At 34.0% G+C, this 12,955-nt stretch overlaps 1 protein-coding gene across 5 annotated transcripts in view; it reads right to left on the bottom strand.

The window, feature by feature from the left end:
* The window catches only part of ERBB4 (erb-b2 receptor tyrosine kinase 4), a 1,202,488-nt gene that overhangs the window by 42,303 nt on the left and 1,147,230 nt on the right, over positions 1 to 12,955 (bottom strand). For all 5 annotated transcript variants that reach the window (XM_003925582.4, XM_074399075.1, XM_074399073.1 and 2 more), the window contains exon 25: positions 12,543 to 12,713. In XM_003925582.4, coding sequence (XP_003925631.1) covers positions 12,543 to 12,713 — 171 coding nt within the window. The remainder of the gene's footprint in view (positions 1 to 12,542; positions 12,714 to 12,955) is intronic.

Below are 12,955 nucleotides of genomic sequence, written 5' to 3'. Positions count from 1 at the left end.
TTATAACACTTTCTTATTGCATTTTATTGACTGGTTACTTATTCATAAGTTTCTTCTACAAATAAGAGGGCACAATTGAATATGGCCCTAGTGGGCAGTCATTAGTTCAGATATATAGTAGATACCTAAATAAATGCTTGATTGAATGGATCAATTATTGAATGAATAAATGCTTTTGCTACTTGCCTGAATTAATCATTATTCAATGTAGGTAAGTGGAAATTTCTAAGTCTGAATTAATAGATAAGCAGCTAATAGTAAGATGATTAAGTCCCTTAAAGATCAAAATTAATACTGTATTTATGAGGAATCTGATAATAAAAAAGTTTAAAAAGTCAAAATTCTTTACTGATACACTCATCCTTAATGTACTGAGTACTGACTTTAGCAATAATAAAAGAGAAAAATGTCAGAGGCAGAGTGAGAGGCAATGTATTATTCTGGTAAACAGTACAGCATCTAGGGACTCTTGAGCCAGGCTGCCAGGTTTTGTCATTGAATAGTCATGCCTCGGTTTTCCCAAATACAAAACAGTTGATAAAACTAGTAGTAGAGAGATAATAAACAAAAAATAGTAAATACTAAAATAGTAAAAAAAAAAAAAAAAAAATAGAAAAAACTAAACTCAAGGCCAAGTACAGTGCCTCATGCTTATAATTCCAGAACTTTGGAAGGCCAAGGAGGGTAGACTGGTGAGCTCAGGAGTTTGAAACCAGCCTGGGCAACATGGCAAAACCCCATCTCTCAAAAAATAAATAAATAAATAAATAAATAAAAAGGGCTGGATTTGATGGTGTATGCCTGCAGCTTTAGCTACTCAGGAGGCTGAGGTAAGAGGATTGCTTGAACCCAGAATAGGGAGATTGTGGTAAGCTGAGATTACCCAACCGTACTTTGGCCTGGGCAACAGAGCAAGACTGTCTCAAAAAAACAAAAATAACTTTTTTTTAATGGAGTTTTGCTCTTGTTACCCAACCTGGAGTGCAATGACATCATCTTGGCTCACTGCAACCTTCGCCTCCCAGGTTCAAGAAAAAATTAAACTCAAAGGATTCCCTTGAGATGTAACAAACTAATAAATATTAGGCACTTACTGTGGTACCCGGCAGAAGATAAAACAGGTATCACTTATTATTATTTACTCTTTGAGGAATTTAATACTCTTATAAATAAATGTAATTACTAGGCACAAAAGAATGCATCTAGTCATTTCAACCCAAGAATACCCAGTAGCCTGGTCTCTCTAAAACATAACTACAATACCTAACTCTAAAGAGAGACTGTACCAGGCCCCAAATGAGTATGAATTATGTATACCTCAATCTCCATATGCTAGGAATTATAAACACTATTCTTTTTCTTCTTCCAGGGAGGGAAACAATTAAGGATAAATGTTGCTAAACAATCGTCTATGATTATTGTTGGAAAAAGCAAACCAAATTGGTTGTAGATTAAACTTCCAATTTCTTTCCCTTTTTGATTTACTTTACTTCTTTCATCATAATGTAGCATATTTTGCTGCAAGAGATATAGTCATAGTATTTGGAATTTTTCCCACGGTGGTGTACCCATCTCTCAATTCAGCTTTTACTCAAGGGTTATGAGAGGCTGGTCCACAGCCATTCATTCACAGTGTCTGAGCAAAAACGACTGAGCACAAATTAGCCTCTCTTTAGCACACGCTGGTATGTCAGAATTCTGAACTAAAAAGAGAACTTTTCATTTGGGCAGGTGAGCGAGGAAAGGGACTGAAACACAAGATCCTTGTGATTAGAGTATGTTCAACTGTAGAAAGTGCACAAAGGAAAGCTGATGAGCCAGCCCACCCCCCACTATCCACAACCATCTTCTCCATTCTGTTTCATGGAGTAATCAAAGGATATTCTGAGCCTCTCAAAATGCCATCAATCCTTATTGAGAGTAAAATAGAGCATCTCTGTCTCTCAAGCCTTTGCAGAAGCAATCATCATAGCAGGCTGCCCTGAACAGGGCACTCTGGCAGACAAAGATGGATTTGTGAAATAAATAAATAAATACACACATACATAAATTAAATAACTTCCAGAAAATCTGAATAGAAAGTTGATGATAATGTGCCAATTCTATTATATAAAGGGTAAAGAAACTCACAATTGTCCTTTCTAGGTCTAGTACAGTAAAGAATAGGCTTCTTGATGAGATTTTCACAGTAATTTACAGCAGAGCTGCGAATCCTGTGGCAGCAATACTAAAAATTAACCATCTAAATGATTTAGATAAAACATTCATTAACATTCTCAATCTAAGGATCCTCTCCAGTTGTCCCTCCCCGCTCTTTTTGTCGGTTTCCAGCTCTGATTTTCCCCTTTAGCACTTCTTAACAAAGAGGGGATGAAGCCTATTTCAACTGTTCAAAAAGGCTTCTCGTGTCAGCTGACAGTTGCTCAAGTGTAAAATAATTTCATAATGATCTCAAACATTCTTTAGCACCAGACACTCCTTAAACAAGCAGTGTTTCTAAGACACGCATTGTCTTAGTGTTGTAGAAACACGTTTGGCAGCAGCCAAGTCTAGTGCTGATAAGAAGCTGCATACACTAAGCACAAGAAGTTCTTTCAGGTGAATCCTTATTTAACAGATAGGTCATTCTGTCTGGAGCCAGAAGACCTGACACTCGTTTGGTATTTGCCAAGCTCTTGACCAAGTTACCAAGTTATTTGACAGGCCAAGAATTTAGTGTTCTGTGTAATTGGGATTCTGGTGTGAAAATAAAATGCCACATATGCCAATATGGTTTGTAAACTTTTAAGTACTGTTCAGCTATCACTTATTTTTGTGAATGTCACAAGAATAAAAGTGATTTACTGATTCTAGAATTATACTGCTTGTAGCAGACTCTGAGGATGTGAAGGGGTGAGGATATTTTTCAAGATACTGCTTTGTAGGCTAGAGTAAAACAACTTCATAAAATTTGTTTCCAATATTTAAAAAACAAACTAGAAGTCTGTACCATCTCTTCTATCTTTTAATAAATTCCATTTGAATAATTATTAGGCTTACATTTTGCTTAATAACTATTGAGAATAACATTCTTTTTTAGTTTTTTAAGCCAAATATGGGGTGAAAGTTAAAAGCATAGATCAGTTAAAAAAAAAAAAAAAAAAAAAAAAAAAAACCCTTACTTTTTACTGTGTAAACTAGAAGCCTCAGCAAAACATAATTTAACCTCTCTGCTTCATTTTCTGCCTTTGTAAAATGGCAATAGTAATGCTTTTCAGTTACCCTTGTTTATGAAGGTTAAGGATAATAAATGTAAAAAAGCTCTGAGCAGAGCTTAACACATAGATATGTGATCAATAAATGGTAGCTATATTTAGGTTTGTGTTTGTGATTTTTGAAACAATTTTTTAACTTGTAAGGACCATTTCATCTTCAAGCAGGTAATGACTAAGTCCCAATACAGACATTGTTCTCCCTGCTTTTTTGCTGTGATTTTGGCTTTATTAATTCCATTTGTTCCTCCTACTCATTAACTCTTGATTGCAGGGAGTCTCACAGAGGCATAAATGGAGCAGGGGCTCTGGCTTCTCAATGTGCTCTCAGTAAAATCCTTTTAAAACAATTGATACTAAATCTCACTACACTTGAAGTCAAAAATCAAGATTTTCATAGTTTTTACCGGGGGTGGGAAGAGCCAATAGAGCAACAGAGGACTGAATACTAGACTTAGACTTGAGAAACTGAAGCATGGCTTCTCACATATCCCTTAGAAGCACAAGGACACTGGGCTACAGGTTTTACATTTTCCAGTTGATCAGTAAACACATATAGGATGAGAGGCTTTATACTAGGTCATCAAGATCCCTTGCAACTCTGAAACTCCGTGAGTACAGAGTTACTGATGCCTCCACCTCATATTATAACAGTGTATCTCAGTGGAGCAAATCAATTCACTCGGAGATCATCTGTGTTTGCTAGGGCCAAAGACAAACCACACTGGTTGTATTTCTATTCAGAGAAAATCTAGTGGAAACAAATGTCCAGAGAAGGACACATATGCTAGGAAAAAAGAAGGAAAAGCAAGTGCCAAAGGAGGGATGTTAAATTATGTTGTCCATATTGTAAGGAGAGCCTGGTTTTCTGTGTGTAAATGGGAATGTGGAACTTTATACACAATAAATAATGTATTTGTTTTAAAAGTATACAAACACACACACTGCCAATCCCTCCTCCTTCCCCAGCTTTGAGGTCAGTTCTAAATATAAGGCTGCTGGTTTAGTTTGGGTGAGGAGTAAAATAATTGTGATTTATCATGTTATGAGAAATATTTCACCTCTCACATGTGTAAACATGCATTTATAAGTTTATAATACCAATGGTATTTAGTTTTACACACATGAAAGACTAGACTGTTTAAATATTGAAGAGAAAAAGAATAAGATTAACATTTATTACAAGAGAAAATGTCAAAAGGAATACAGGCAATTATTTAACAGCAGCAAAAGCAAATTCCCTAAAGAATAAAGCAATGACTACAGAGAAATTCATACTGTACTATAACAAGGAGGTGTTATACAATATTCAAATCTATTAAAAGTGATTTGTATGAGACTTATAGATACAATTTGATAAATAACTCTAAAACTTACCTTCTTATTACTAAAGAAATTGAAGAAATGGTTCAATTTTGTTTGTGATTCCTAAAGATAGGGCTAAATGAAGAATTTAGAATCTAGAGCTGGTGCTATAGAAGGCGTAACATAATGTTTAATAAGATACTAACCCAATCCTATGAAAATTCTTAGGAAATCAGGGATAAAGAACAATAACAATTTGTAAAAGACAAAAGAATACTTTTTAAAATACAAGTAAATCTTACAATGAATAGCATAACTAACCTAACATATCCAAATTTAAGAAAGTCATTGGTGGAGAAGAAATGGCATAAAGAAGTCCCTTGATATTTTGCTATTTATAAAATAACTGTTTGAAAGGTTTCTCAAATTAGTGGAAAATCAGAGAGGTCAGAATCATTTTTGATATCCCTGTAATTTCCTAGAGCTTGGAAGAACAAATGAATGCAATTTGACGTGTTCTTATTTAAACACAACAGCCAATTCTATAAAACATAAGGAGAGAAGCTCTTTCTTAAAATATGCAAATCATCCATCCACACCACTAAAGTCAAACAGAAAGCATCACCATGATCTAAATTTTGAAAGACATCAGTGTTGAGATAACGCTTGCAGCTCTGGGCAGTTTTGTGCATGTGTGAGTTAGAGAAGAGTGGAAAATAAATTTCAATGACTGGTCAACTGGAATGACCAGCACATTTCCTTGGTTAAATGTTCAAAAATCCTTCAACTGTTAGTGAAATAGGATTATATATCATTTGAAGAGAGACCTACTAAAACATACATCATTCAAGTTTATTCCCTTGATGAAAATAGAAAGCTATACTATAAAATAAATGAGAACCAAAAAATAAAAACTGGTGCCAAGAAATGATCAAGCACTGGAAATATTAATATTTCATTTGGTACAATGTAAATATCATATTTAGAAATTAGGCATACTTTATAAAAAATATTGACATTGATTAGGGTAATATTATAGTAACTTCTGTGAAGTGATAAGGGCCTGAAATAGATTCATGACAACAAAAACAGGAAACAAGAATTTGAGAGCTGTTTTTCAGGAAGACCATCATAACATTGATAGAAAAAAAAAGAAAATTTGGAAAAAGTCCATCTCACCTCTTCTGATAAAAGTTCTCAAGGATTTGCAATATAGAAATATTACAAAAAGTAGAAATTATAAAGTAACTTAAAAACACATTTCTTCACCTTTGCTTTTGTCTTTCTTCTGATCCATTGCAGAGCTGCACTGCTAAAACTATTTCTCTTCCAAGATAGAAGATCAGCCTCAACAAAGATACAGCTAAAATGGCTTTCTATAACCTCTTAAACTGATTTAGTTTTGTCTTTTTCCTATCATTCCTGGCATGTCTCTCTCAGAATAGTATCTCCTCAACTAGAATATTAACGCTTCGGTGATAGGATCTGCCTTCCAACTCTGTACTCTCATTGCTCAACACAGTACCTAGCCTATAATAAACATTCAATATATGTATTCATTTACTCTTGAATTATAAGAAATTGAACAATTTAAAAGATTCCTACTTAGGCCCAGTGCAGTGGCTCATGCTTATAATCCTAGTGCTTTGGGAGGCTAAGAAGGGAAGATTGCTTGAGGCCAGGAGTTGAGACCAGCTTGGGCAACAAAGTGAAACCATGTCTTTCCAAATAATAAATAATAATAATAATAATAATTGATTAACTGGGCATAAAAGCATACAACTGTAGTCTTAGCTATTCAGGAGGTTGAGGCAGAAGGATCATTTGAGCCCAGGAGGTCTAGACTACAGTGAACCATGATTGTGCCACTGCACGCTAGCCTGTTTAGCCTGTGACAGAGGGAGCCCTGTCTTAAGAAAAATATAAACACATTGATACTAAAAAAACAGCCACAACAAACAAATAAGCAGAATCCCTCAAGCATCATGTCAAAGACACCATCTTGTCAAGCCAATTTCCTGAGACTGCAATTATTTATTATCAAGTAGCCATTGTTAGAATTGATGTTGATCCCTGGTAAATTGCAACCACAGTAACCTTGTCACATCACAAAATTCTCTCACTATATCATTTAGCTAACAGTACTTCCTAAAATTGTGTCCATAGGGTTTTCTCGTCTATGTTCAATCACAGAAGGAAAAAAAGTTATGCAGCCAGGTAGATGCAGGATTTTTTACCTCTTAGCTCAGCAAATTTGGGTTCTTGTTTGATGACCAGAAAGAATTAGGCATGCGGACACATTGAAGGCTGAGGAGGGTAGAATTTATTCAGTGAAAAAGAAAGGTCTCAGCAAAGAGGGGGTCCTGCAAGCAGGTTTCCACCCCCCCAACCCAAATTGAATATTAGGGCCACCACACAGGAGCTGAAGAGGCCAGGGTCCTCTCCTGCATAAGGGGCAAATTCCTGGTGGTTCCACCCCATACTCCTGTGCATGTGGGCCACCAGTCTGCTGTGGGCATGACCCCCTATGCAGGCTCCTTGATCTGCACAAAACATCTGGTGTAAACATTTGTGGGGGTTAGTTAGAGATTCTCTGGGAAACCTTCCTTATCTGCCTAGGCCTTTTTCTACCTCCTACTTCTTTCAGAGGTAAGCCAAAATGTTGTTAATCATTTTCTAATGAAATTTCTTAGAATAAAATACATAATAAATGCATGGGATATAATCATTATTTTGAGAAGTCGTTGGGTGATAAGGTAATTTTAAAACATAAATGAGATTAAAGCATCATCAAATTGGTTCCAGAATGTGAGATTTTTTTTCAATTGAGTTTTCATCCAGATTATCATAAAGTAAATGAAAAGTGTTAGTTTCCATCAGTAGCAAGATATTTAATAGTAACTTGAAATGAGAACTCTCCCTCCTCCATCCGCTCTGTTACCTTAGAAATATGGTCTTTGTGTGGGACAAGTGAAATCCAGACTCGATTTTTAGCTCTTTTTCTTATCATTTGTAAGTTATCTAAACTTTCCATTGCTAATTTTTTTTTAACTCTTAAAATTGGACTGGCATTAGTAACTACCAACTAGGACTTTGTGAAATAAAAGTGACATAGTTAATTTAATCACTTAGCATTGCACTGGGATTATAGTGAGAATTCAGTAAGTTTTAGCTGATGATATTTTTATTTCATAAAGAGACATGGTTTTGCTTTATTGAAATGCTAAGACAAACCCCAATGAAACTCACATTTTCAAATGTCATTGAGAATGACATCATTGTATCTGCATTATCATTTTGCTTGAACTTCTAGTTTATGGATCATAAGGAAACATACAGCAAAAAATAACAAATCTTATAGGAGAGACCAAAGATTTGCTCACATTTCTTTTATGCTGCAGTTGGGGCTAAATTTATAAAAATCTCATGGTTAATTACAGTGTATGTGGTAACCTTATAAAAATATCTGTATTGAAGTTATGAAATCTAATCTGAGGGCACAGTGATATGCTACAAAATATATAGAATCACACATTTTTTAGCAGTCAAGATATTCAACTTACATTCAGTGATTTAGAAACTGATCAAATTTTTGAGATACCAAACTTCTTTATTTTTCTTCATTCTTCACTTCTGCTTATATTTTGTCTATTTTTCAATTTATATATCTATTCTGGGAGAAAAGAGGAGGAAAATGCTAATGTATTTAATAGGGTTACTTCTTAGCAGATAGGAAAAAAGTGACGAAAAAGTTTAGATTCTGATGATAAATCAATTGTGAGTTGCCCACTTCACTAATGTGGAGTAGCTATAATTCCTCTGTCTTCCACTGGCTGAGATAATTAAGAGTTAGCTGATATGTTTTGACAGAGGTGGAGCACCTAATCTTAAAACTATTTCTCACAAAGGAGTGAATAGGCTTGCAATTGAAACTATGTCTTTCTCTATAAAAATACATGGAAGTTTTTACATTAAATTTTCTAATACCATTAACGCTAAAATATCTTCAGCCACATCAGTTTATTCACTATTTTTATTCATTGCTATTTCATTTGATATACAATTTGCTATACTAAACAAATATAACTCTAGGTAACTCAAAAGACCAAACTTAGCCATTGTAACAACAACAACAAAAACCTATGGAGAATTTGCAAATTATGCTGAACATTTAATTGAAAATATTAGGCAGACTGTGTTTAAATAAATACAGAAAAGGCACCAATGAAAACTAAATCCAATAGGCTGTATATACAAAGGGACAATGGCCTGACCATATATAAAAGTAGAAACAAACCTCCTTATCTACAATAAACAGCCCAGTAAACCAGCCTTTTGTAAATCAGATTTGCAAGAAGTCAGATTGCTATCTCTAGTAACAAACCAGGAAGCTAAACAATTACTTGTATAACAATCAGCTCCAAATGATCAGAATTGATTAATAACTGGCAGCTTTCCCAATGTCCGTCCTTGCTTCCAACTTTAGACCAACAGAAAAGGGTCAAATATGCACTTCTAACCAATGACTTCTAGTTATCCTGCCTACAGCTTCCCCGGGCCAGCAGTCTCTAATGAGGGCATGTGTGAAGCCTTCCTTTAAAATTTTTTTCTGCACAGCTTTCCCACACCTTTGCTGGCCTTAAGTCTGTGCCAAAATGCAAGTGATGGAGCTGACTTTCTTGCTATAGCAGTCTCTGAATAAATACTCTTTGATTTTTTCATTTGATTAAAATTAATTTAATTTCACACTATTGGAGCATCTATTCCAGGTCCATCAATGAGTAACATGCTTGCATACACTAAAAATCTAATCTTCATAATATTCTTTGAGACATTTTTTAAATCACCATTTTACAGATATAGAGCACTATTTGCAGAAGTTAAATGGCTTCTCGTTTTCTCCTGTTTTTACATCAAGCTACAGTAAATGCTTCTGCTGTATGATTGTTTAAAAAAGATTTGAGGCCAGGCATGGAGGCTCATACTTGTAATCACAGCACTTTGGGAGGCCAAGGTAGGCAGATCACTTGAGTTCTGAAATTCAAAGAGCAACCCTGGCAACATAGGGAAACCCCATCTTTGCAAAAAATAAAAATAAAAAAGTAGCTGGGCAGGGTGGTGCACACCTGTGGTCCCAGCTACTGTGGAGGCAGAGATTTGAGGATCTCTTGAGCCTGGCATGTGGAGGTTGCAGTGAGTCGAGATCATGCTACTGCACTCCAACCTTGGTGATAGAGTGAGATCCTGTCTCAAAAACAAAACAAAACAAAACGAAATTAAGATATTAAAATTATATCTAACAGCTGCTTAATAAATTAAAATTATATCTACAGCTGCTACTATAACAGCAGCTGTAAATTAGATAACTGTTTTCTAACATGACTTAAATTTGTATCCATCAACTTTCTAGACAAACATTGTATTTTGAATTGAGTCATTGCTTTCAAGTTGTAATTTATCAAAATGTATGTGGAATTTTACAAAATCAAAAGCACTATAAAAATTACTTCTGTCTTTATTTGATATTAGAACATATCAGCAGAAATAATTTGCTGGCCAAGCAGTAAGTGCATTAACAAGCTTTTCATAGATAGTGGGTAGAACACCTTATAAGAAAGTATTATTTATGATATATGATATTGACAAGAAAAAATGTAAAAATGAAAATGGTCACTCTAAAAGTAGGGTAATATATATTTCCTTACCTGGCCTTGTAAATACTTTTCAACTTTTTAAAAGTTAATTGCTTATTACTCATATAAGATAGGCACTATTGCATTTAGAAAATGAGGAAACAACGTCATAGAGATATTTAGAACATTATCCGAAGTTTCTCGATTAGTGCACAGTGGAGTCTGTTTTCAAAATGCTTTTGGTTTCAAAGTCCATCACGTATGCTCAAGAAACATTTGATCAAAATTCACTTTTAAGATATTTCATTAGCACATAATTTAGCCACATCACTTAAAACGAAAGTAATTTATTTTCTAATTTAGCCATGTTAGAAAGAAAGGAACATGACATTTGTACATGTTAGAAATTTCCGTGAAAGTTAGTTATATAAAGCCAGACTGCAAAACATTAGGACAATATACATGACAAATAAAGCTTTTTAAATGCTTGAACATAAAATGATATTTAAACACAATTTCTTTTCCAAGGACTGAAAAAATAAAAAGAAATTCTACAGGTAATAATGTGGAATAAGTAATGATGACTAAAGGTCAAATAAGTCCTCCTGTGATTTCTACTTTGTCTCAATAATTCCATCTAGTTAGCTCAAATCTTTATTAAGAATTTCTTGAATTGAAAATTATAAAAAGGTGTATAGCATTTCAATAAACTATTTTTTTGAAATTTCACTGTTGTAACCAGAAGTAACTAATTTGCCACTTAAAATTATAAATACAAGGGGATATAATTTGGTAATTTTCCATAGTGTACAGAAGGGAAGACAAAGCACCACCTTTACATACCTTAAAAGCTTTCTTCCCTCTCAAGAATAAAAGACTGGTTATTCATTATCTATCCATTGATCTTATTTTTAAAACTTTTAGTTATCTACTCTCCATTGGGCATCTGATAAAATTTTCATTTTGGGCTACAATAATTTTTTTAATAGAAAACAAATTAATTGAGGTCTCCATCTTTGTCTCTTTCCATATCAGATCTTCTAAGTGGAGGTAGATGGGCAAAAGGTGTAAGGCAGGTTTGAGATGCATTTTATAAGAAAACCACCTGGGAATTTCTCAAATAAGACAAGTCCCAGACTCTCATCACATCATGGAAATAACATGCTTCAGTAACTCTGAAACAAAACTACAGTGTAGTAGGCAGATCTCTAGCATACATTATTCCTGTCTTCCACTGACTCGCTGTATGACACCAGCCATTCCACCTGACTACTCTGTGGAAAGTTTATTCATCTGAAGGAAGAGGATGATAATAATAATAGAACCTCAGGAAGTTTGTTTAACGATTCAGGAGGTTAACATATATGTGCTGAATAGTAAACACCAGGAGAATATTATTACTGTCAATAGGAAATAAAGCGAATTATTTTAGATAATGAGCAGTAAGAGGAAACTGTTCTTATGGCTGTGGTCAAGAGTAATTGGATGCTGTTTGTTCTACTAGCTATGATAATGTTCTTGGATAAAGAAAGAGACAAAAGAATTATCTTCTAGAAAAAGTTAAGCATCATGTTTATATTTTATCAATGAAAAGAAACTGATTACAGACACAAATTTACTCTTATTCCTGCTCTGTAATGGTCAGTAAATACTGGATTACAGCACTTATGCTGTCCCTATATCTGTGTGATTTTTTCATTAAGGTGGACACTTCTTGAAAGCAGAGTTGTATCAAAATTCTTTGAGTCTTAAATGTATACTAATGCTTCACACACAGTGGTACTCATATGTTGAATGAATGATTAATGAATTTATGAAAGTAAAAAATACATGGATTTCAAAGAAACAATGGAATTCACATAGAGTAGGCTTAACATTTAAAATGAAATATAAATTCTTTACAGAGGCCTCTTTCAAAACTTAAATCTACTTTTCAAAGGACTGCATGGTTTTCTGTGTTTCTACTTCAACTTGACAGAGATTTATACTTGTATTCTTAAGAAACGTAGAAAGCCTACTTGGTAGGAATTTTCATTTATTTATATACACATACGGTTTTATTAGTTGGAACTGCTTTTTAAAGTTAAGATTTGCTTTTAAATTAAGATGAGGAAAATTTTTTTCTTCTGTAATCTTGAAGGTATTTCAGTGTACATGTTGCATTGTCCGAGCTTGTCTTCCAAAATTATATATAGGAAGATTGGCACATGTTTTGTAGGTATGGTATATTTTTAATCTAGGCATCACACTGATTTGAGCTATATAATTATTTTGAAATATTAGTGCTTATAATCTATTTACATGATTTTATATCTCAGAAGTAATATAATACGTGTATATACTTCCTTCTTACCCTATTTGAGTCGATTCTTGCTCTGGAAGTATAAATGGGAGGTGGGATGTTGAAAGCCTGAGGGACCAAGTACTCCTCAGCATCCATCATATCTTCCAAATCTTCTTCATCCAAGAGATTCTGAAAGAACTTGCTGTCATTTGGACTGGGAAGCTTCATACGATCATCACCCTAAAAGATTACCATCAGACACAAATATGACTGTTTCTTTTTTTATCTTAAATATGTGGTCTCTGCAATTAATTTATGTAATATCAAAACAAATTGTTTTATTAAAATGTATGTATGAAATTGTCAACAAGTCTTTAGCGCAACACCAGCCATTAAGAAATCTATAGCATGCTTAGATATGACAGGGTCAGATCAAGAAATTTTATACTAGAATAATATAAATACCATTAAACAATAATAAA

This window comes from Saimiri boliviensis, chromosome 5 (genome assembly GCF_048565385.1).
Source record: "Saimiri boliviensis isolate mSaiBol1 chromosome 5, mSaiBol1.pri, whole genome shotgun sequence".
NCBI classification, from domain to species: domain Eukaryota; kingdom Metazoa; phylum Chordata; class Mammalia; order Primates; family Cebidae; genus Saimiri; species Saimiri boliviensis.
This window is presented reverse-complemented; position numbering and strand designations above follow the sequence as displayed.